Genomic DNA, 20,840 nt, shown 5'->3' on the forward strand with positions numbered 1-20,840 from the left:
GAATGGAAATGACAATAAATGAAAATGTAAAACGAAAAAAGCGATCATGAAAATGTTTCCAATAAATGAATAAAATGATTTTTGACCACTTTGTTGTTCAGATATATCACATATTTGTAACTGAATGATGCATTCATTGAAACAAAACACAGTATAAACTGAGGAGTGAGTCCCGTGAGTTTCATGTGTTTTCTTCACTCCGCTGGGAAACTCTGCTCTCATGTCAAGAAGCATCAGATCAGTGCATGCGCTGCATCGTCCAATCAGTGAGCGATACACAGTAAGGGGGCGGGGCGAGTATCTGAGGATTTCATCGAAGGATGGTCTGGTGGTTCCTCGATTATAGCTCCTCCATTATCGCTCCTCGCTCCTGGCTCCTCGGTCCTCCGGCAAAAATAAGGCCATTGGGACGCTACTCAAGATGGCGCAGACAAATCAACTTCCGGTGAGACCGAGACCGAGGAGCGAGGAAATGAAAAATAAGAGAAGTGAAACGCAGCCTTAAACGACGTCTGTTAATGATGACATGTGCACAGCTGTATCTAACTTATTTAACTGAATAACCCCTTAGAACCGGCCCATTTATTGTTAAATATGTATTTAAATGATGAATCTTTCTCTTGTTAGTCAAGGAATTCAATGTATGATGGTTGGTCCTGCTTTTGTGTTCCGTTTTGGTGTAAAATGTAGCCTACATTTAAATACAAATATAATTATAATAATGTGAAAGCCTTTACTCTGAACATGTGTGTCCTGTAGATCCCCACATTCACCACAAACCCACATTCAGGACTGTGCATTTTAAATAATTTAACTCCTGAATATCTTAACACAAAAACAATACAAATAATTGTTATTTATCAAGATCTAGCCATTTATGAAATAGCTTTCTTAATAGCTATGTTTTAGTGACGTTCAAGATCATTAAACATGACTTAAATTGTTAGTATAACCTTAAGAAATGAATTGCACATAATAATTCCCACGGAGCTGTGAGCACTTATACATTTATGTGACGCTTTTCCACTCATTCTTCCAGTTCTTCGTTTTCCTGTGTTGAAATCGACCAGCTGTGAAGGTGGGGGCGGGGCTTTTATACGCGAGTAGTGAAAACACTTCCGCGTAGTCTGCTCTCGTGTATCCTCCCTTTCGTCTCCTCCCGCACCCCTCCTCCCTCACCCCTCCTCGACTCCTCCGTGTGCATTTCAGCTATTGGGACGTCCTTCAAAATGGCGTGTCTTGATCGATTTCCGGGTCAAGTCCTGGAGGAGGGGAAGAGAGGAGTCGAGGAGGGGTATTGGAATGAGGCTCCTGCGTCTCTCCATGCTTCCCTGGTGGGAGGGACTAGTCGCAGGGAAACGACGCAAGTGAGGGACGCAAGGAATCCATTTAACCGAAGTGAAACGCAGCCCTAGGTTGCGGTCGAATAGTCCATTTAGCTTAGGAACCTTCCTAACGGAGTGAAATGACCCGGAAGTCCCTCAGTGGCAGCCATGATAAGTGCCGTTCGAATTCTCTAAATTAAAAGGAAAGGAGGTTCCAAACTTCCTTTATAACCTCCTTTAGCTTAGGAACCACTGGACCTCCCTAACCGAAAGGAGAGGAGAAAATGCTGCCCCACAATGCCTTGCGGCCGTCGCATTTGCCGTCACACAACAGTCGGCCGTTCACGGAAACAACCGATTATGAACGAGAAATGATATCATGAAAGTTACGGTGCTTATTAAGCATTTTAAAACGTATGTGGTAAGTTGCCAAAGTGCTTTGTTTTGAACGTTCATCAGTATTATAATCAAAAAGAGAAATATGAACGTTAGTTTTTACTGAAATGATCAAATAAAGTCAACATTTCACAGTCTTTACTGAGCTGTGTGGGGTTTGTTCAACTTTTAAAAGATGTTTGAATGGTGATATACACAGTGATAGATGTTAAGGACTAACGTTTATAATAAATACATTTGTATTGATTTTAAGATCTTTTCATACAATCATACGTATTGGGATCATTTGTATTAATGTGGACCGGAGGGAGAGGGTGACGAGCATAAGTTTCACTTTCCTTTTTTATTTCAATTCCAACTTTGGTCATGAAGAATATGTTTCTCTGTTGTCCCCGTTCATAAAGCATAACACAACAGCATCAGAGCACGGTCTCTAGATGAGTTTACAGTAGTCCCTCGTTCTTATTAAACATCCATGTTGTAGTCCGCTGTATAGAAAACTGTAGTTTCCATAGTTTCCCCACAGCAGCAGGCGCACATTTATGACCTCCGCTGGCGCATCATAAACATGTCGGATAGTGAAAGTGCAGTCGGATTCTCTAAAGTACCGCAGTCTCTTCTCCTAAATCCTTTTGAATTCTCCTATCCACTATTCCTTAACCCCATGACGTTTCACTCAGAGGTCAAGGAATAGACGATAGGGTTAGAACTTAGGAGCTGTTTTTTTGGAGTATTCGACCGCAACCCTAGTGTCATTCACCAAGAAAACTACAGTAGCAACCCTTCTTCTTCTGGTTCTAGTCAAAACATCAGACGAGGACTCATTGGCGCCCTCTGTGAGAGCAGATTGCAACAGCACTGAGTCATGATTTACAGTTGAATTATTACAATTATTATAGGTTTTTTTCTTGTTTTTGTCACTTTTTATATCGTTTTTTCAAGATCTATTTATTTAAATTTCATATTTATTCCACACAACCAATCGAATAGAGACCCCACAAATATCAACCAATTACAGAACTAAAACATCACATTTTTTAATGCATTTTTTGTATACATTTGTACAATTTAAAAGGAACTGCAAGACGGTTTCCATGTCATGTATATTCCCAAAATAGGTACATTAAGGAATACATGTAATTTACTGCTAACAAAAGAGCTCCTGGAGATCAGTCAAATGAAAGCCACTCAGTTGCTGCCATTTCTCTGACAGCCACAAGATGGTGCTGTTTTCCTGCAGAAACTGTATAACTGCACCAACCATCACATCCAATAAAGCTGTTTACACCACAGAAAGAGTTAACTATACTTAAAAAAATCTGTCATCAAAACTGAACTTAAATTAAAATAAACACCTTCATGACTAAAACAGCCATTATGGAGAATTAACAATGTCTTTATGAATATTCACGCCTACTGACATTTCCTTTTCGCAAGCTATAAATAGTCCTATTGGAGACTGATAAGGCTAATTATGTGTATGGCATTTAAAATACACCCTTCAGATAATAAACCTTCAAAATAAACAGTCCAGATGACTATTGTATACCTAAAATGTCCTTGATTCTTCATTACAGCAAGAACGCGTATCAATTTAAAGTGATGTAGCTTTAAAAAAGGAAATTATTTAATGGGTTTCAAAGGATTTATTAACAAGCTGATCCGGAAGCACCAATTATGGGATTTTTCAATATCTTGTGCAAAGCTTACAGGGCTCTATGATTGTCCTTGACCCTTTACTGATGACCTATATTCAATGTGACAATTAGAAAATCTATTACTTTAATCCTTACTTCCTGTATTTAATTACTCTGCTGGCCTGGTTTAACATCCCATTGTCAAATTGTGACCTGTCCCCTCGTCACGAACAGCCTCAGTGTGGACATTGGTTGATAGCATTTCAATTAAAGCTTGATTATTCCTTTTCGTATTATTTGACGTATTTTTTTTTAATGCTTTATATTGTTGTGTTTCATAAGGGTGACGCCTGTCTTTGCATTTATTGAAACACTTTTAGGCAAATGGCTTTATTTTAGGAAACAGGAAAGGAGTGTTTCTGCTTAATCATTTATAATAATAATATAATAAAAACACACAACAATTAGAAATGCATTGATTTGTAATGTCAAAAGTGATGCTGTATTTCTGAAATATTCATTTAAAAAGAAAGTTGTATTGTATAAGGCTGTCACTAAAATCAGTGTAAATGGCAGAAATAGGAATATTGTTTAAAATGCATGTACATTCTGAATGAATACCCAGAGTATAGAGTATAGCGCACTTAGATATTGCAGTCAGTTTATCACAGTTTATATATAAACACAGTATGGGGTGATAACTGCTAAATTAATAAAGATATAGCTGGGAAAAAATATTTAAAAAAACTGTGAAATAAAAGATGAAATCATCCTTTGTGGCTTTGAATGGAGCTCTAACTCAACTACACTTCCCATAGTGCACCGGTGGTGATCGTCGTGTCGCCAGCGAGCTGTCAGTGTTGGGGGAGAGAGGAATCGGTCCAGCATCTCTGGAGCGGCGGAGAGGAGCGGAGGACAGAGACACATCAGCTAAAATGACGAGATTTTAGCTCAATGTTCCCCACACTGGATGTTCAAAGCGTGGTTGTTTAAAAACGGCCCCTTCCCGTCTGCCGTAGATCAGCGCGGAGATCTGACTTCATTCTATCAATGAGAGATATGTGGAGTGGCTCTACCGCCCGGTGTTAACGCAGAAAAACACAAGATGAAGAAGCAGTTCAACCGAATGAGACAGCTCGCCAACCAAACAGTGGGCAGGTAAGAGCAGAATCTGAGAAAACGCGTTTATGTGCACGACATCTTGCTTTGTAATTTGCCCTGACACAAAACAGCAAAAGCAGGTATTCATCGGCTGTGTTCGGCTGCCAGCTTTACGTTCACTCGATGGGATTGTGCTGCTCAGCTGGTTTGATTTGCACAAAGCATTAACTGTCAGTGGAGGTCACAGTTGCAGTGTTGTGTGATTGATTGAGCCCAGCAGGGGAGGAGCGTATCCGCACACATGATGAGGGAGCGGACATGGTACCCATCAGGGAGCAGGGCTGCTGCTGCCCACTGACCGATAAAAGCATCGCACAGGGCGGCCACAGGGCACCCTGCAGCGGCGAGTCAGGGCACCCTCGTTACACTAACATGTCTGCAGTGACATCATGTCATTTCCCCCCATTATTTTAACAAATAGCCGTTTTGCCTTTATTTGTTGTAAGTGTTAGAGAGGTTAGAGAGTATGATTTATGGATGATCGTGGCATCCCATTAATTTGGATTCCAACCCGCTCAAAAAAGAACATTGAGTAAAGATGAGCACTGAACATGATACGTATCTTTAGATGTCATCTGCAAAAGTACGATATATCTGGCTTGACATATAAATGTTAAGAGACCCAATGATTGAGCCGTGGGGAACTCCATTAAATAGTAATAATAATTCCAATAAAATCTGGTCACTCCGCACACACTGTATGATTGCAGATAGTGAGAATTCAGAACGTTTTTCTGATGTGTCGTCATAGTTTGTCCTCATTTTTTCTTTTGTTTTGAATGTTTAAGTTAATCTCAGCCCAGCGGTGAGTCACAGTTCTTGTAACTTTAAACCAAAATATTTGTGTTAACGTGTAGGACAACCTTTTACCCCACCAATGCAATGCAAGTTTTACCATGATGGTTGAAAGGAATGTAGTGATCCAATACATTCTATATGTTAAATACCTACTGATTTATGCTGTTTGGTGTCAAGCTCCAGAAAAGCCTTTTTTAATCATTGAAATTAAATTCCTATTTAGCGCTTTGCATACTGTGCCATTTAAACATAGTAACATGTCAGGGTTGATGAATGTAGATGTGTTTAATCCTTGTAAATCCTCAGAGCATGAAGCTGCATCAGATAGTATGCAAACGTATGAAATGCTTTAGATGAATGTGCTTGAGTTTTTGTGATTTATTCATTTTCACTGTGCCTGTTTCCCCCTGCCAAGCTTGATGTTGCAAATAGATCTTTGTTTGTTGATCCTAGTTACGACCTGAGGCTCGGTAAATAGTCCAAAAACACATGACCCATTTTGGGTGTATCTTTACTATGAAACTACCCACAAGTGAATAGCAGTTTTCTGTCAGGGACTCACTGGGGTTTTGCTTTTTTGAGCCTGTATGTATGGTGTATGCAGGGAGGAATTGAAGAGGTGTAGCTGCAGCCTGGATCTCAATAGGTATTGTTTTGTCTTATATTTGTCAACCACACCCTATTCCTATAGCTCGTAACTGAAGCCAATAATGTCATAATATGTCAACACTGTGCCTTTGGCAATTTGGAGCGAGTGTTGTTTAATTGTTGCGCAACCTTAAAGGGGACCTATCATGCAAAATGCACTTTTGTACGTCTTTTATACATGAATATGTGTCCCCGGTGTTCCAGGGAACTCACCAAGTGTCAGAAAACACAACCCTCTCTATTTTCCTCCATACCCAAATCTCTAAAAAAGGGGCTGCAACGGATCTGATAAAAACTGATCCAGATTTGAACACTGTCCTGACGTCAGGACAGTGGCGCTACGGCTATTGGGCCAACTCTCCACCTATCAGGGGAATGTGGGGTTGGGCCACGGCCGGCCATTGCCGCTCGAAAGTGCTGGAGACGCTGTAGTACATATGCCAGGCCTGTAAGTGGCGCTGTAGTCTGCCACAAAAGCAGCGAAGAAGACTTCCCGCCCATAGTTACCATGGTTACCCTTCTGTTTATTCTCCGCTGTGGCTTTTTTTTCTCCCTCCCCGAGGCAAGCGTTTGCTCCCGCTGCTTTAATTCAATGCAATCCCTCCCCGTCGAGGCAAGCACTGTAATTCTCTCCGGTTAGTCCACCAGCAGAGGACAAACACCCACCTCTCCGCCTCTTCCAAGGAACGAGGGGACCGTGCGGCAGGGTTTCAGTTTCAGTTTGTTTCGCCGGTCAAGATGTCCGTTAAAGTTTAAATCTTCCGGACAAAATTAGAAAAGTGCCGGTCAAAGGTCTTCTTTGTTATTTATTGAGCTTTAAAACAAATGAATAACGACTCTATAGGCCTATAATAATATAATAAAACACGGAGGACGTAGATCTTTTTTTCTCCCCCTCTTGAGTTGATCAGAGCACGGCTCCCCTCTCCTGCAGGGGGGCGTGGTCAGCTGCAGCTCACAGAATCAGCCCCGTAGACAGCAAACAGCACATAGAGCGAAATGAGGCATGGCTAAAATGCATGATCTGTTTGGTATTTTGAAAACAGAAACGTATAAATATACCTTATATAGGTATGGCCCTACAATATATCATTTAAATATAGCATGATAGGTCCACTTTAAAACAGAATCATTGTTGAAGCTCAATCAAGGTCTACCTTAAGGACATGTCAAATCTGAAAACAGGTTGATTTGTTGCCTGTCAGTTCCTTGAAAAACTTGCCCCAGGTTCATTCTAAAGCAAGTGCACTATAACCTGTTTGTTTTGCTTAGCTAACGGCAGTAACTGACGACGCTGGCACACCGAAAGGATTTTGTGTCAAGCTATGTTGTACTCGCTCACCCAGACTGCAGGCAGAGGCGCTGATACTAATCAATGAAAAAGGTATTACTGCAGCTAATGCCCAACAGAGTGGACTTGGCAGACGTTTCATAAATCCCTGGAGGAAATGTACCCATTGCTAAAAGAGATTCTGGAAGGAAGCCTTTCTTGAGCTGGAAGGGACAAAACCCCTCAAATTATTTAGGTAAACATAAAAACATGAGTGAGTGTGTGCAAGGCCAGGTGGTTGTTTATTTCCCCTCCTCTGTGAGAGAGCTGGAGCACCAGAGCCCAGTGAGGTGGAACGTCCCAGTAATGAGTTCTAACCTGTATCATAAGAAGCAGAACAGCAGGGGCAATTAGTCATATTTAGAGGGCAGAGACTCCAACATGACGCCTCGCTGCTGGCCACACAGGTAATTGGTGATACCCCCCCCATGACCTTGGCAGCCCGCATCACCTGTTACTGTTGAAGGTTGCAGGTTCCTTATGTGTCGCAGATTTGACAAAAGATAAACAGTTAGTAAATACTTAATACTTATATTACAAATTACATAGGTAGGCTGAGACAACAGAAAGCTGCTACCAAGGAGCAAAGTATATTTAGGATACAACAATAAAACTTAATTAGAACCAAAAGCATTTGCAATGAGTGCTATTTTTGTTTGTGATTTTAATATTTGTTGTAAATTGGGCATGTATATCATCCCTTCCCCTTATTCCAGCAAACAAGTTGTTCAACCCTTCCTTTATCTATGTAAGTAATGTATTACAGAAAAAATATTCCAGATCTGACGCAAATGATATTTGCATAGCTGACACCAATCACAGTATACATTTGTGTGATTATTCATAAATGTTGTAAAAACAAAAAATGTAACCTGTAACCTAACATACTAGGATACACAGTGTTTCCTGAACCTTTGGCACACACGCTAAACTCTGTTTGTGCTACAGTCTTGATTTGAATGCATGTGGTAGCTTGCCCTCTTTTATTTTCTAGGAAAGAGCAACAGGTATACAACTGAAGCAGAAAGGGTGAGATGCTCAAACAAACGAAATGGTAATCATATACTCTAACATTTTATTCAATAATTTTGCCTCAAAATAACAATAGTATGATTTCTTTAAACAATATGTTCATACTCGGGGAAATCAGAATATATTATAGTTAATATTCTAAGGCCTACTCTAAATAGTTAATCACAGAAATATAGCTAAATCAATTATTTAGCATTTCTCCATCAATACAAATGATGCATTTGTTTAATTCTCCTTCTCCTTTTGGTCCAGAAATGGGATTCGGCTTGTAGCAAAAGGAAATGAAATCCAAAGTTTGGAAATATTTGATGTGCTTTTATCTATTTGATGTGCCTTTCTTCAGCATCAGAGAGACATTTGGAGCTTGTAATGTGCCCATCTGCCTTCAAAGTGTTACTCTGTGCCGGAAACACGCACATGAGCATCCTGAAACTAACGAAGCGTCTCCCTTCAAGAGGACATTGCTGCATCGCTCCAGTTGAAGATATAGGTCAGGAGAGGTTCAGACACAGTTAAATTCATCTCTAAAACAGTCACCATTAATCCTGCGTAATGCTGCGTAAAACTGTGTGACTGAATGAAAATGTGTAACTCTGAGAGCACTGCGAGGTGACGGCAGGAAGGGGACAGACCTAATCCTCTCTTGGCTCTGTCCCTTCTACAGCAGAGTATTTTCAAATCATCTTCTCATTCACATTTCTTTTTGTGTCGGCGATAAACGAAAGAGGCTGGTTATTTGACTTGTGGACAGGAATGTCATTTTAATAAAAACATGGAAAGAAGAAAATAGATTTGTGTCCAGGTTCTGCAAAAGGAAGCTGATGAATGTCAATGTGAGATAAAACAGAAAGCAGAGAGAAATCTATTAACGAGATGTTGGGAAATGGATTTCTAATCAACAGGCTGGGAAATGGTTTCTTTTGTCAGTTTGGAGGCTGAGAGCGACAAGACCCGAGAACATATTGTTTATATTTGGTCCTTAAGCCATTATCAACTGTCAGTCTGTAAGCTCTCATGTTTGAAGACAGTAAATTGCATGGCTGAAAAAAAGGCATACCCTTTAATGGCTTCATTATTTTTTGGTTATTCCCTTCATGCATTATTGTGTCCCTTTTCATATTCTGGGCTGCTGGAACAAATTGTGACTTCCTGATTGATGCATGGACCTGTAACTGATGATTATTGTTGTCTTTGTGGGGTTGACGCTGGACTTTGTTGCTCTGTTGCTCTGTTGGTCTCCCTTCAATAAAACCTGAGGAATAACTTGTGAAACTAGCCACGGTCAGGCTTTATTGGATATTGTGACAGCAGCGGGGGGGGAAGGCGGGATGTGTTGCCCTGCAGTGCCCACACCTCCGCTCCTGCCTGTTACAAAGTGTAATCTGTTGTACTGCTCGGAGCACAAAGCTGAGCAATTGGATGTTGTGATTCATGGGGGAAAGTAACAAAGTAAAGGTATTAAGATCCCCGTTTCAAATGATATGATGCCCCGAGGTGAACACATCTGTTGATTGATCGAGTATGTTAATCCAAGTGGACACATTCTAGACCTGTAGATTGAGCCTCACAGACTTGTGTGTTGCGTTCATGTCAAGTCAGTAAGTGCTGGTCACAGGGGAAACAATGCACACAATGAAACTTCAGCTCAGTATTCACATGAATTCCATCACATTGAAAGATATTGCATATCCCCACGTTCATCCAATCCCAACGTTGAATGCAGATGCAGCATGTACAGTATTATTTGTATAGAGGCAGAAGGATTCAAAGGATTCAAGGATTCAAAGGTTGTGTGATGTCTTGACAGGTTATATGCATAATAGCTAGAGTTGTTGGAAAAATCTCAAATTCACGGCCCCACAAACATTGAAACATACATTACAATCAACTTAAAGGGGCCCGATTATGCTCTTTTGGGGTTTTCCCGTTCCTGTAGTAGTGTGTTATTTCGTTTTTGGGCGTGTATATGTTCGGCAAAGGCTAAAATCCCAATGTTCCCTCCAGAGGGAGTTTCTCTCCTCTCCCCCCCTGCTTGAAATGCCTTAATTGGACTCCTCTGTTTACTTCCGTAACATAATGACATCACTATGTAACTCGCTGTCCTATTGGCTAGCGCTTCAACACATTGTATGTGATAGGCTAAGGGTCGGGACATCTCTAAGCAGTTGACCAATCACAACACAGCCAGCCAGCTAACCAATCAGAGCAGACTGGGCTCTGGTTTCAGACAGAGGGTGAAAAGAGGTGCTGCAGCACAGGCAGTATGAGACAAATAAAGAGCTTTTTGAACATTAAAGCACGGAGACATGTCACAGTAGAGGCATTAAATACAAATATGAACCTGAAAATGAGCATAAAATGTCAGTAGAAAGAGGTTTGGGGTTAAGTAGAAGGATGGCTTGGATTCAGCCTTTGTGTCCCTTTGTGGGTTTTGGGGTCCTCCTGGGTGTCTTGCGTCCCGAACAGTCCCTGACCTCCGGCTCCCTACCTCTCATTGTTCACTCTGTTGTCATGATCCTGTTGACATCCCATCAATTATCAGCTTCAGTGTTTTATTCTTGCAGAGAGATTTAGTATAGGAGCTCCTGTATTGTGTGTATACAGTACACATCGGATTAGTACAAATGGCTCCATCACGGCAAGCATAAATAATGCATAAATGTTACTTTCCTCGACCGGCGGACCATTCAGCCGGAAGATAATGAACCCATTTGTCAAACATGGTGCTGTATGTGTGTGCTAATTCCAGCAACAACCTCAGGATTTGATAATAGATTGCCCTTTATTCAGAACATAATTAGTATTCATAGCGAGGCGACTATACACAATACAGTGAGGATAATGCAGTCCGGAGTGGAAAATGAAATTGTTGAGGTTAGTGTTAATGGCTGCCACAAGCTGCACAGGGTGAAAGTGTGAAGAAGAAGAGGCTGGACTATGACCTGACACGGATGTTTACAGAGTGAGGTGTTGCACCTCTCCGGGCTCATCTGAGGTGATGATTCACAGCGTGTGGGAGATGTTTTATTATGAGCATCATTACAGGCATTAGTGTTGAGTAAAGACGTACACTCACACAGTAGTATTTGCATGTGTGTGTGTGTGTGTGTGTGTGTGTGTGTGTGTGTGTGTGTGTGTGTGTGTGTGTGTGTGTGTGTGTGTGTGTGTGTGTGTGTGTGTGTGTGTGTGTGTGTGTGTGTGTGTGTGTGCGTGTGCGTGTGTGTGTGTGTGCGTGGGCTCACCTACCTGTCCAACTCATCCTCATGAATCATGATGAGAGTCCGTTAGTTGGAAAATGACCCTGTGTGCCAGCTTCACTGTAATTATTCGTCTATTGAAGAAGCTAGCACACAATTAGAGGAATAGTTTGTTAGCAGGGTTGCTGAAGAATGTTTTTGGGTTGTAAGTCCGTCCTATTCGCCTGAACATGGTATCTCAGAAAGAAGCAATTTTAAATTAGCCTCAAACATGGATTCATTAACGACCAGATTCGATTTTGGGGGTCAAATGTGATGGTCACCATGTCTTCACATCCGTTCCTTATTTGTGAACGGGATATCTAAGGAAAATAAAATTAGGAAATTCGTCTTATTTGGCACAAACATCCACTTTGTGTTGGTGATGAACTGATTAGATGTTCGAGGTCAACGGTCTAGGTCACGCAGACCTGACAAAATACATTTTTGACAATAACTCAAGAATTCATATGACAATTACACATATATATTCAATAGAATACAATTATTAAATAAAACACAATAGTACAGACATATATTGAACCAACATACAAATGGTAGTTTGAAATACTCATTGTGATCGTAACTTGCAATAAACACATGAAAGACTGCAATATTGCACTCAGGGAATTCTTGAGTTAGTTGGAAAAATAGAATTAAAAAACAACACTTCACTATCATACATTTTTATTGGTGCCTTTTGTGTTGAGGTCAATGTTTAATTTCAACTAAAAGCTGCAGAGACAGAACTAAATACTCTGTTTTATGTGTATTCATTCTCTGTTAATAGCGATATTCAGCAATATATAGCAATACAGCATTTCTCATATCATGCATTCCTATTTCTTAGGAATAATATGTAGTTTGTTGTGTTTGACAATTTCTACCAATTAGCATTTTTGAGATTTCTACCTCTACAACTATGATTGTTTTCTCCCTGCTTACCTTCCTCTCTCATTCTTCACACTGTCCTCTCATCCGTTGCTGTCTCTCTATCCTCCAGTGTAAAGTAAACGTTGCTTTGTGAAAGCGCGCCACGTTCTCAAATGTTTCTTTGAAAGTTCCACCCTTACGCTAATTAGCATAAAAAGGGGAGGTAATGCGATGGCACTTCTTGACAGAAATAGCATCTTTTAAAAGTGGCTGAGCTGTATGAATATATATTCACCTTGTGCTACACAGACACTCACACAACTGGAGTTTATATATAATCCTGCAAATCAGTAGCATTGGATTTTGGGTTAGGAGAGGAATGAAAAAAAGCATCCATGGCATGTTTTCTGGTCTTGTCTGTCAGTGTTCTCCCGGCACGTCAGGGTTTCTGGGTGAAACTGAGGGAGTCTCTGAGGGAGAAGTCGCAACCAGTGGAGCGTTATTGGACTCACTGGAGTGTGATGATGGAGACGCTGCTTCGGGTTGTTGCTGAGCCACCGAGGAGCCAGCAGACAGACGAACAACCCCCCCCCCCCCCCCCCCCACTGTGCTGCTGCGGCTGTGTGGCATTTAGAAAATAGTTTTGCTTGAGCTACAAAGTTTGGAAATCAATCAGCAGGATGTTGCTAAGCTGCCAGGTAAATCCCTGAAATATAGAGGCAAGGAGCCGGTTTTATATATTCTACGTCTGCTCTGATTGGTTAGCTGGTTGTCTCTGTTGTGATTGGTCAACCGCTTAGAGATGTCCCTCCCCTAAGCATATGCATATACAGAACACTGTGTTGGAGCGCTAGCCAATAGAAGCGCGAGTGTTACATAATGATGTCACTTATGTTACGGAAACAAACAAAGGAGTCCAATGGATGAAGATATTTTAGATCAAATGAACTATAGTACAGTGTAGAAATACTCATTATTAGATTATTTGATCATAAATATCACTTTGATGTTGCAGTTTATTAATATGGGGATAATTTACATTTCTTTATATAATGCTGGGTAGCTTGAGAATTTTTCGTCCGGGAACTGTAAGGTTTTACATCGTCATATCTAAGCTTAAAAAAAAGACCTCATCACTTTTCTGTTGATTATGTCTTGTATTATAAATCTGAACCTGCATACTTACTTATGCTGTTAAATAAATATAATTCAAACTGATGACTGCCCACTGGTCTCGGATCACAGCTGTTCATTTGGCCAACGATTTCAGGACGCTCGTGAGAGACTGCCCTTCTTAACTCTTTGGCTTTGACCGACAGATGCAGAGCAGATTTTAAAATCAGGATCAAGCCTCTAGCTCTTAGTGGGCTCACTATTTGGTCCAGTGGTGAGTTAATATGTTAAAGAGGCACGAAACAGATTCCCCTTTCTCACTAAACCATATGTTGTTGAAAAAAAGAATGTCAGGAGATAAATAAGCAGTCGCTGTGGAGTGATTCAGAGAATGGAAGGCAAACAGCACACGGGGCAGACATCAAAGTCATAAGATCATATAATATAGACCTTTATTGATCCCCGTAGGGAAATTCAGGTGTTAAAGCAGCAAAAGAATAAGAGTGAAACACAGGACAGTACAATTAAGTATGAATAACAGAATAACTGAATAGAAATAACATAATAACAAAAGGTAACTCAATGCTCAACTGAATATACATATATATAGATATGAGTGAATGTAGTTCAATATATAAACATGAATACCACAGCATTGAAATGACCATTAAAGAGGCCCTTTTATGCTTTTGGTGGTTTTCCCTTTCCTGTAGTTATACAGGTTTTTGTGCAAAGGCTAACATCCCAAAGTTCCCTACAGAGAGAGTTCCCCCCCCGACACACTCCGCCCCCTGCCTGAAACGCCTCCATTGAACACCTTTGTTTACTTCCATAACATAGTGACATCACTATGTAACACTTGCGCTTCTATTGGCTATTGCTCCAACACATTGTTCGCTTTGGCTATGGGGGCAGGACATCTCTTGACCAATCATAATGGAGCTGGGCAGCTAACCAATCACAGCAGACTGGGCTCTGGTTTCAGAAAGAGGGGGAAAAGAGGTGCCGCAGCACAGGCAGTATGAGAAAATGAGTTTCATATCATAGTAAGTTAATATCTTTGGACTATTTGCCGTACAAAACAAGACATTTCAAGACTTCACATCAGTTCAACATGCACAAAGAATCCAGCAGAATAGAAAACAAGTTCCCCACAAGTTCTGTGTGTGAGTGACCACATGGCATCCTATGAAACACCCATGTTGCCACAGCAACTAGGGTCCCTCAGTTCTGTTGTAGCTGACGTTCACCCAACCACCACACTCCACCTTTTTCCTGTGTGTCGAACACACCCACACACAGCTGAGCTGGAAACATTAGCTCAGCTATGACACTTTCAAAACAGCCTCTGAGGACGATTAAAACAATAAACCAACATCAGCTGAAACCAGAGTGCTTTACAGCCTGTGCAGGGCAGGACATGACATCACCAGCAGAGGGGTAACACTCCCAGAGCTCCTGCAGTGTTTTCACTGTTGTAATGGACACTAATTGGAAGCCTGTTATGGAAATTCCACTCAAGTGACCGCATGCTGATGCTGCGTGCTGATGCTGCGTGCTGATGTCTCTTATTCAGAGCTGTCAGGCCGAGTGTAGCTGAGAACACACAGTGCGTCAACATCCTCTCATTCCCTGATGCAGACGAGAGTACTCATGTTCATGAGAGACGATATGATGCGACCAAAAGTAAACATTATTCAACCCCTGATGGTGTGCCGCTCGAGGAGATGATGTTGATCTTTGAGACAGAAGATTGTGAGGCAATGATACTGGGAAAGAGAGTTGTCTAGCATAGGGCTGAACAATTATTCAGCATTGGATAAATATTGGCCTATTGCAATTTCAGCTGCAATAGGATAATAATTTAACTGAAATTGTGCTGAAGAAATGACGTGGACTACACATGATATTCAGATCAGATCATCTTCATCTTTGTTACAGATCCTCACAGAAAATGACAAGTTTTTCAATGAAAATCTGAATAATGATGTAAAAAATGTCTTTTTCCTCTTATTTGGCAAATCACATCCCAATTGAGTTTCATTCAAACAAATTGCACTCACATATTGTTCCTCATCATTTAATGGCAGTGGCTGTAACACACTGCTTATGAAAGCAATGGAGGCACTTTAATAGACCTACATTGTGGCCTGATTGCAGCAATTTGCATCAATGGCCGTACTCCTCTGAATCATAACTCAAATCTGAACACACAGACATATTTTGATATCCCCCTTTTCATATTAATGTATCACCAATGAAAAAACGTGTGAAAAATGTAACGTAATTCCACTTATAGGTCAGAAACAAAGATGTCAAAGTAATACAGTGATAGTTGTCTGCACATCCATGGGTACATTGCTGAAATGAACTGTAAATAGTGAATTTGGCGTACTTTTCATAATGCCAAATTGCCTAAAAGTAAACAAATACAGGCTCGAGTTGTAGCACACCCAGCTGTCTTGATTTATCCCACAGTGTCAGACTTTGTCAGATGTGGGCAGAATCAGCTGTGCTCACAACAAACAACAAACCTCCACGCAGACCGTCTGAAATGACCAGCTTGGCTGATAGAGAAGCCTTTCTCATTATTGACTTCTTATCCCTCAGAAAGAGCCGGACTCACTCTAATGGGAAAGATTCTCTTCTCCTTCTCTTGTTACTCCCCTCCGCCTCAGCATTTCCGTCTTCAAAGAGCTTCCTCGCAGTGATGCAGCAAGTATTGTTTCAATTTTCTTGGTTTATTATCTCAATCAAATGGAGAACAATTCCATAGATAATTGAAAGGATATCACTGCAAGTATTACACAAATGATAACATCTTGTTTTAAGAAGCTGATTTCTAGAGTACAAATTAACTTCATTTGGGAATGTATTTTTTAGCTTTTTTGTTTTATTATTCTGTCACCTATGATCACGTTTTTTTTACATGTGCTTCAGTGTGAGTTATAAAGGAACAATTAAGAGTATTTACCTACATTTTCATTATTGGTTTTTTCGTGTATCGTTAGATCTTGCTTTAAAAACAAATGCAGAGAAAAGATGTAGAAAGGTAAATTCTGCACAGTGAAACCCCAGAGCAGCAGTCTGAAGGTGTGGTCAGTCTGAAGGTGTGGTCAGTCTGAAGGTGTGGTCAGTCTGAAGGTGTGGTCAGTCTGAAGGTGTGGTCAGTCTGAAGGTGTGGTCAGAAAGCCTCCTGCTAGCTTCTCTTACTGTACCTGTTGTCATGTTGCTCCCACTCCTATCTATGGCTGTTAAACCTTAATGGGAAGTCAAACCCTCGGAGCTCAGGTGTCACTGCCTCGCCGTCTGCGGTGTGAGATGAAGGGCAGGGGGTGAAGAGGACAACTTCTCATGTGTTTGATGAATAAACTGTGGTTAAGCTAGCCTAGTAGATTGTCTTATTGTACACAAATCATGTGGACCAACAAAATAATGAGCCTTACATTTGTGACCTGTTTTTAAGATTTCAGTTTTTTAATAGAATCAGTGGGCTTCAGAGAGCCTCAGACAATGAAGAGAAGTATTCAAATTTGGATTAACACATTGTTGATATAATATGTTTTAGGGTTATGAGGTAATAGTTCGTTTTAGATGTTTGAATCTTCATTTGAAAATGAACTCCACAGATTCTTTGAATGTAAGAAAAAATACATTTGGTACCCTTGTTTAGTTTACTATTAGATCTGCATTTCATATATATTGAACAGGATGCTGGCGCAGAACATGATCCGGTTAAGTCTTCATTGTAGTCTGAAAGGGAATGTTGACAGTTAGCTGTGAAGCAAACACACACAAATCCTGGCACAGTGGGTGGAGGAATTGTGAGCTTATTTCTATCTTTCACCCTAAAGCGTATGTTTCAGTGCTTCTCAGCTATAGACCCCTTTAACAGGCCTCAACCCACACGGCCTCGTTTCCATGCAGGAATCCATGGCAACAGTTGAGTCATTTACTCAGGGCGCTGCTGAGACGATGATGTAAACATGCTGATAGTGTAAACCAAGTGTGATCATGACGTAGGTGGGTGAGGTAATTCTGGCTTTAAACTTTTGGCTTTGCGTGACACACCTCCTGGGATTGTCATCAAATGTTTTGAAATAGCTATTGGCCTTTCATATAATATTATGTTGCAGAATTAAGGTACAATATGTTACAGTTGTTCATTTCAACTTCTAGCCCTTTACTTGAGTTGTGAACTAACATTATTTCAAATGTTTCCAACAATTTCCAAACCTAGATTTCCAAATCTTTCATTTTAATCAAGGTAATGGTCGGTTTTATTTGGATCCCTTTAATGGTCTTTTGGCGTGGGTCAGTGTTTTGGTTGGGAGGGCATAAAACTGCTCATAAGACTTTTTCCAGTTCACCGCCCTGTGTTCACCACATAAACGATTTTAAAGGTCCCATGTCATGCTTTTCCGGTTATTTCCCGTCCCCTTGTGTGTTATGAAGGTTTTTCTGCATGTAAACAGTCTACAGAGTCACAAACCCTCAAAGTACACCCTGTAGCGAGTAAAACTCTAACACAGAAAAGACCTGTCTATGCTGCCCCAGAACGCCTCGTTGGAGATTTCTCATTTTCCATTGTTTGCTTCCTGGGTTCTGTGACGTGTGAACACCCAAATCAACAACAAATGACCGGATTGGCCCAAATGGACCAATCAGCGGAGCACCTCACACACCAGGATCCCTTGGCTAACTAACAGGGAGTCCCCATTGACTTGCATAGAGCTCCCTGGTTGGTAATAGACGAGTTGGGATGGCGGAGAAATGCTCTCCGCAGACCCATTCTCACAGCGTTTATAAACCTTTTTCTTACTCAATATCAAGCCACACTTATTGTTTTTACTTCGGCTGTGAGTGTTTGTGTGTGCTCAAGATGAGTTTCGCTTGTTCTCGCTGTATCGCCGACCCGGAAACCTGTCCGCTCCTCGCAGCAGCGAGCCTCGCAACGTCCCTGTTAGCACACTGGGCTCACAGGGAGGGGGGGGGCAGGAGCTCCAACAAGCCGTTTAGGACAGAGAGTGAATACACATACTATACAGAGATGCTGTATGAGAAACCAATGTGAGTTTGGAAAATTGCACAATATATATCTATTCTAGTAGACCTCAACAATGGAATTATGATCAGTAGAAATGGCCATGACATGGGACCTTTAAGGTGAAAATGCTTGTTCCGTTTTTTTATCGGCTTTGGGTTTTTGTACACTTCAGTGAATATTTTGCTTCCAGATAAAAACCTCCTGTGGCAAACAACAATACCCATAATCCTACTCTCCTTCACAAGCTATCAAACTCGTCTTTGGTTATTGTTCTGATTCTGATACCCCTAGTGGCAGGAAACAACTTCTTTTGAAGTATTATAAAGCAACTGGCAGTTAAACACTAAGTCAGTATTCATGCTTGGATTTCATGAGGTTGTTCATGTTGGGCGAAGACAAGAGCCAGAGGGAGTTCATCTTTCGTTTAAAAAAATCAGCAGTCTTTACTCCTCTGCAGGAGGCCACAAATGTGTTTAGTCTGCAAACCTCGTAAACAGCAGTAGAGCTGCTAATCTGCTAACTGGGCTGTTCAGACCCACATGTCTGCAGCAGTCCATAATAAGGTGTTCTGTTGGCCCAGAAATGGGTGAGCAGCTAATGGTCCTCTTATAAAATGCAAATGGTTCTGCTACTTTATTTGGGAGTTCATTGCTGTTAAAGCAAACCATTAAACAAGAGAAAGTGGGAACAACTTAAAATCCCAGTTATCATCAGTCTGGACATGGATCAGCTTTTTACGGTTTATATGTAATCCTCATAACTCAGAAAAAGAAATGCAGATTGAAGAATGATTTATCTGCTTCAAGTTCTCCCTCACACCTCTCACATAACCCTATTTCCTAATACACATGCTCAGACACCTAATCCTCTAAATCCCTCTTTTATTAAATGAGTCCGAGTTGAACTAAATACTAATTTTTGTTTTTAAGACAACTGCTTCATTTTCAGTAACTAACAGTTATTTAAGGGGTGAAATAGTTGCTAAGCTTTCATTAGACATAACACTTAAGCCTGGTTAACAGTGTTACCTTTTTTATTGAGAAAAATAACCTGTGAATGCATTTGAATTTCATGCATGACAGTGAAGATTTGCAGAGTCGTCCAGTGCACGCTCTCTGTCTGGAATAGGGTTTGTTCCAAATCAGGAGTGGAGGGAAATGACACCATTTGGCAGTGCCCCAAGACTCTAGGACTTAGACCTCTTGTTGCCCTTCTACCATTAAATTGAACCACCTCTCTCTCCATAATATTCATCTCATTTGACAAAAAGAAATGTTAACTCAAGGTCCCACTAGCAGATTATTTTCAACCAGCTCTGTCTGGTTTATGCTATGATCCCTCAGTTTCCCTCCCTGCCAACATTTTCATCAAGGAAGTCACATGTTGTAAAAGTATTTAATATTCAAAGTCAGACATTTGTAGTGTGACAACAGAGGAGAAATTGAAAGTGGATATGGTATCGCAGAGATGTTTGCCTACATTCAAGTAACTCACTTTTATGTACTGTTAACAAAGCATTAGTCTTTTTTTCTGTCTGAGTTAAGGTTCATTTTGTTTCCGAACTTTAGGAGTATGTCAAAGTACATTGAATCACATTATTTGACAACACCCTGCTGTTAAACATTGCAACTTACCCTGCCTTGCACATAATGTCCCAACCACTGCACAAAGGCTGACATCACACATAAGAGCAGCTTCACCTACACCTGATGAGACATGTGTCCTGCCAGGCGTGTGTTTTTAGAAACAGTGTAGCCTCAGACAGCCCATGTGTTCCGATGTGTTGCTCTTATCAAAACTCATGCACTCTTCATAACCTCTCTTTAAAAAAAAAAGTTTTGTCTCAGAGCAATCAGCGGAGCAGCTCTGTGATAAGAAGGCTTAGTAAAGATGTCTCTGCTGATAACAAGATGCCTCCATCGCACTACAGGGGTGCAGTTAGCCCCCGTCCTGCCTCCTCTGGAGCCTTGGAAATTAATCTGACTCTCTGTCATTTAGTCTAGCGTACAAGAGGAGAGCAGCTTTTGCTCTGCATTGGCAACTGATAAGAACACGTTTTTGTTCAGAGGGGAATGAAAGGGGGAAGTGTTTGAATCCTGAGGACAGATATCACCATATCAATGGCACATATGAGGGGGTGAAACAAAACAGATGGAGCCCTATAATAAAGGCATGTTAAGGAATGGTTTTAGTCAATATTGAGGAAAAACATACCACATGTTGCTTTGTTTAGTTTCTCAAATG

General features: G+C 40.9%; 1 protein-coding gene across 3 annotated transcripts in view; it reads left to right on the forward strand.

Annotated features, from left to right (window-relative positions):
* Positions 1 to 4,182: 4,182 nt before the first annotated feature.
* LOC117473530 (rho GTPase-activating protein 44-like) overlaps positions 4,183 to 20,840 on the forward strand; it is a 78,772-nt gene continuing 62,114 nt past the window's right edge. For all 3 annotated transcript variants that reach the window (XM_034119136.1, XM_034119137.1, XM_034119138.1), the window contains exon 1: positions 4,183 to 4,516. In XM_034119136.1, the coding sequence (XP_033975027.1) occupies positions 4,464 to 4,516 (53 nt within the window). In that variant the 5' untranslated portion in view covers positions 4,183 to 4,463. The remainder of the gene's footprint in view (positions 4,517 to 20,840) is intronic.

This window comes from Trematomus bernacchii, unplaced genomic scaffold (genome assembly GCF_902827165.1).
Source record: "Trematomus bernacchii unplaced genomic scaffold, fTreBer1.1, whole genome shotgun sequence".
Classification (NCBI taxonomy): domain Eukaryota; kingdom Metazoa; phylum Chordata; class Actinopteri; order Perciformes; family Nototheniidae; genus Trematomus; species Trematomus bernacchii.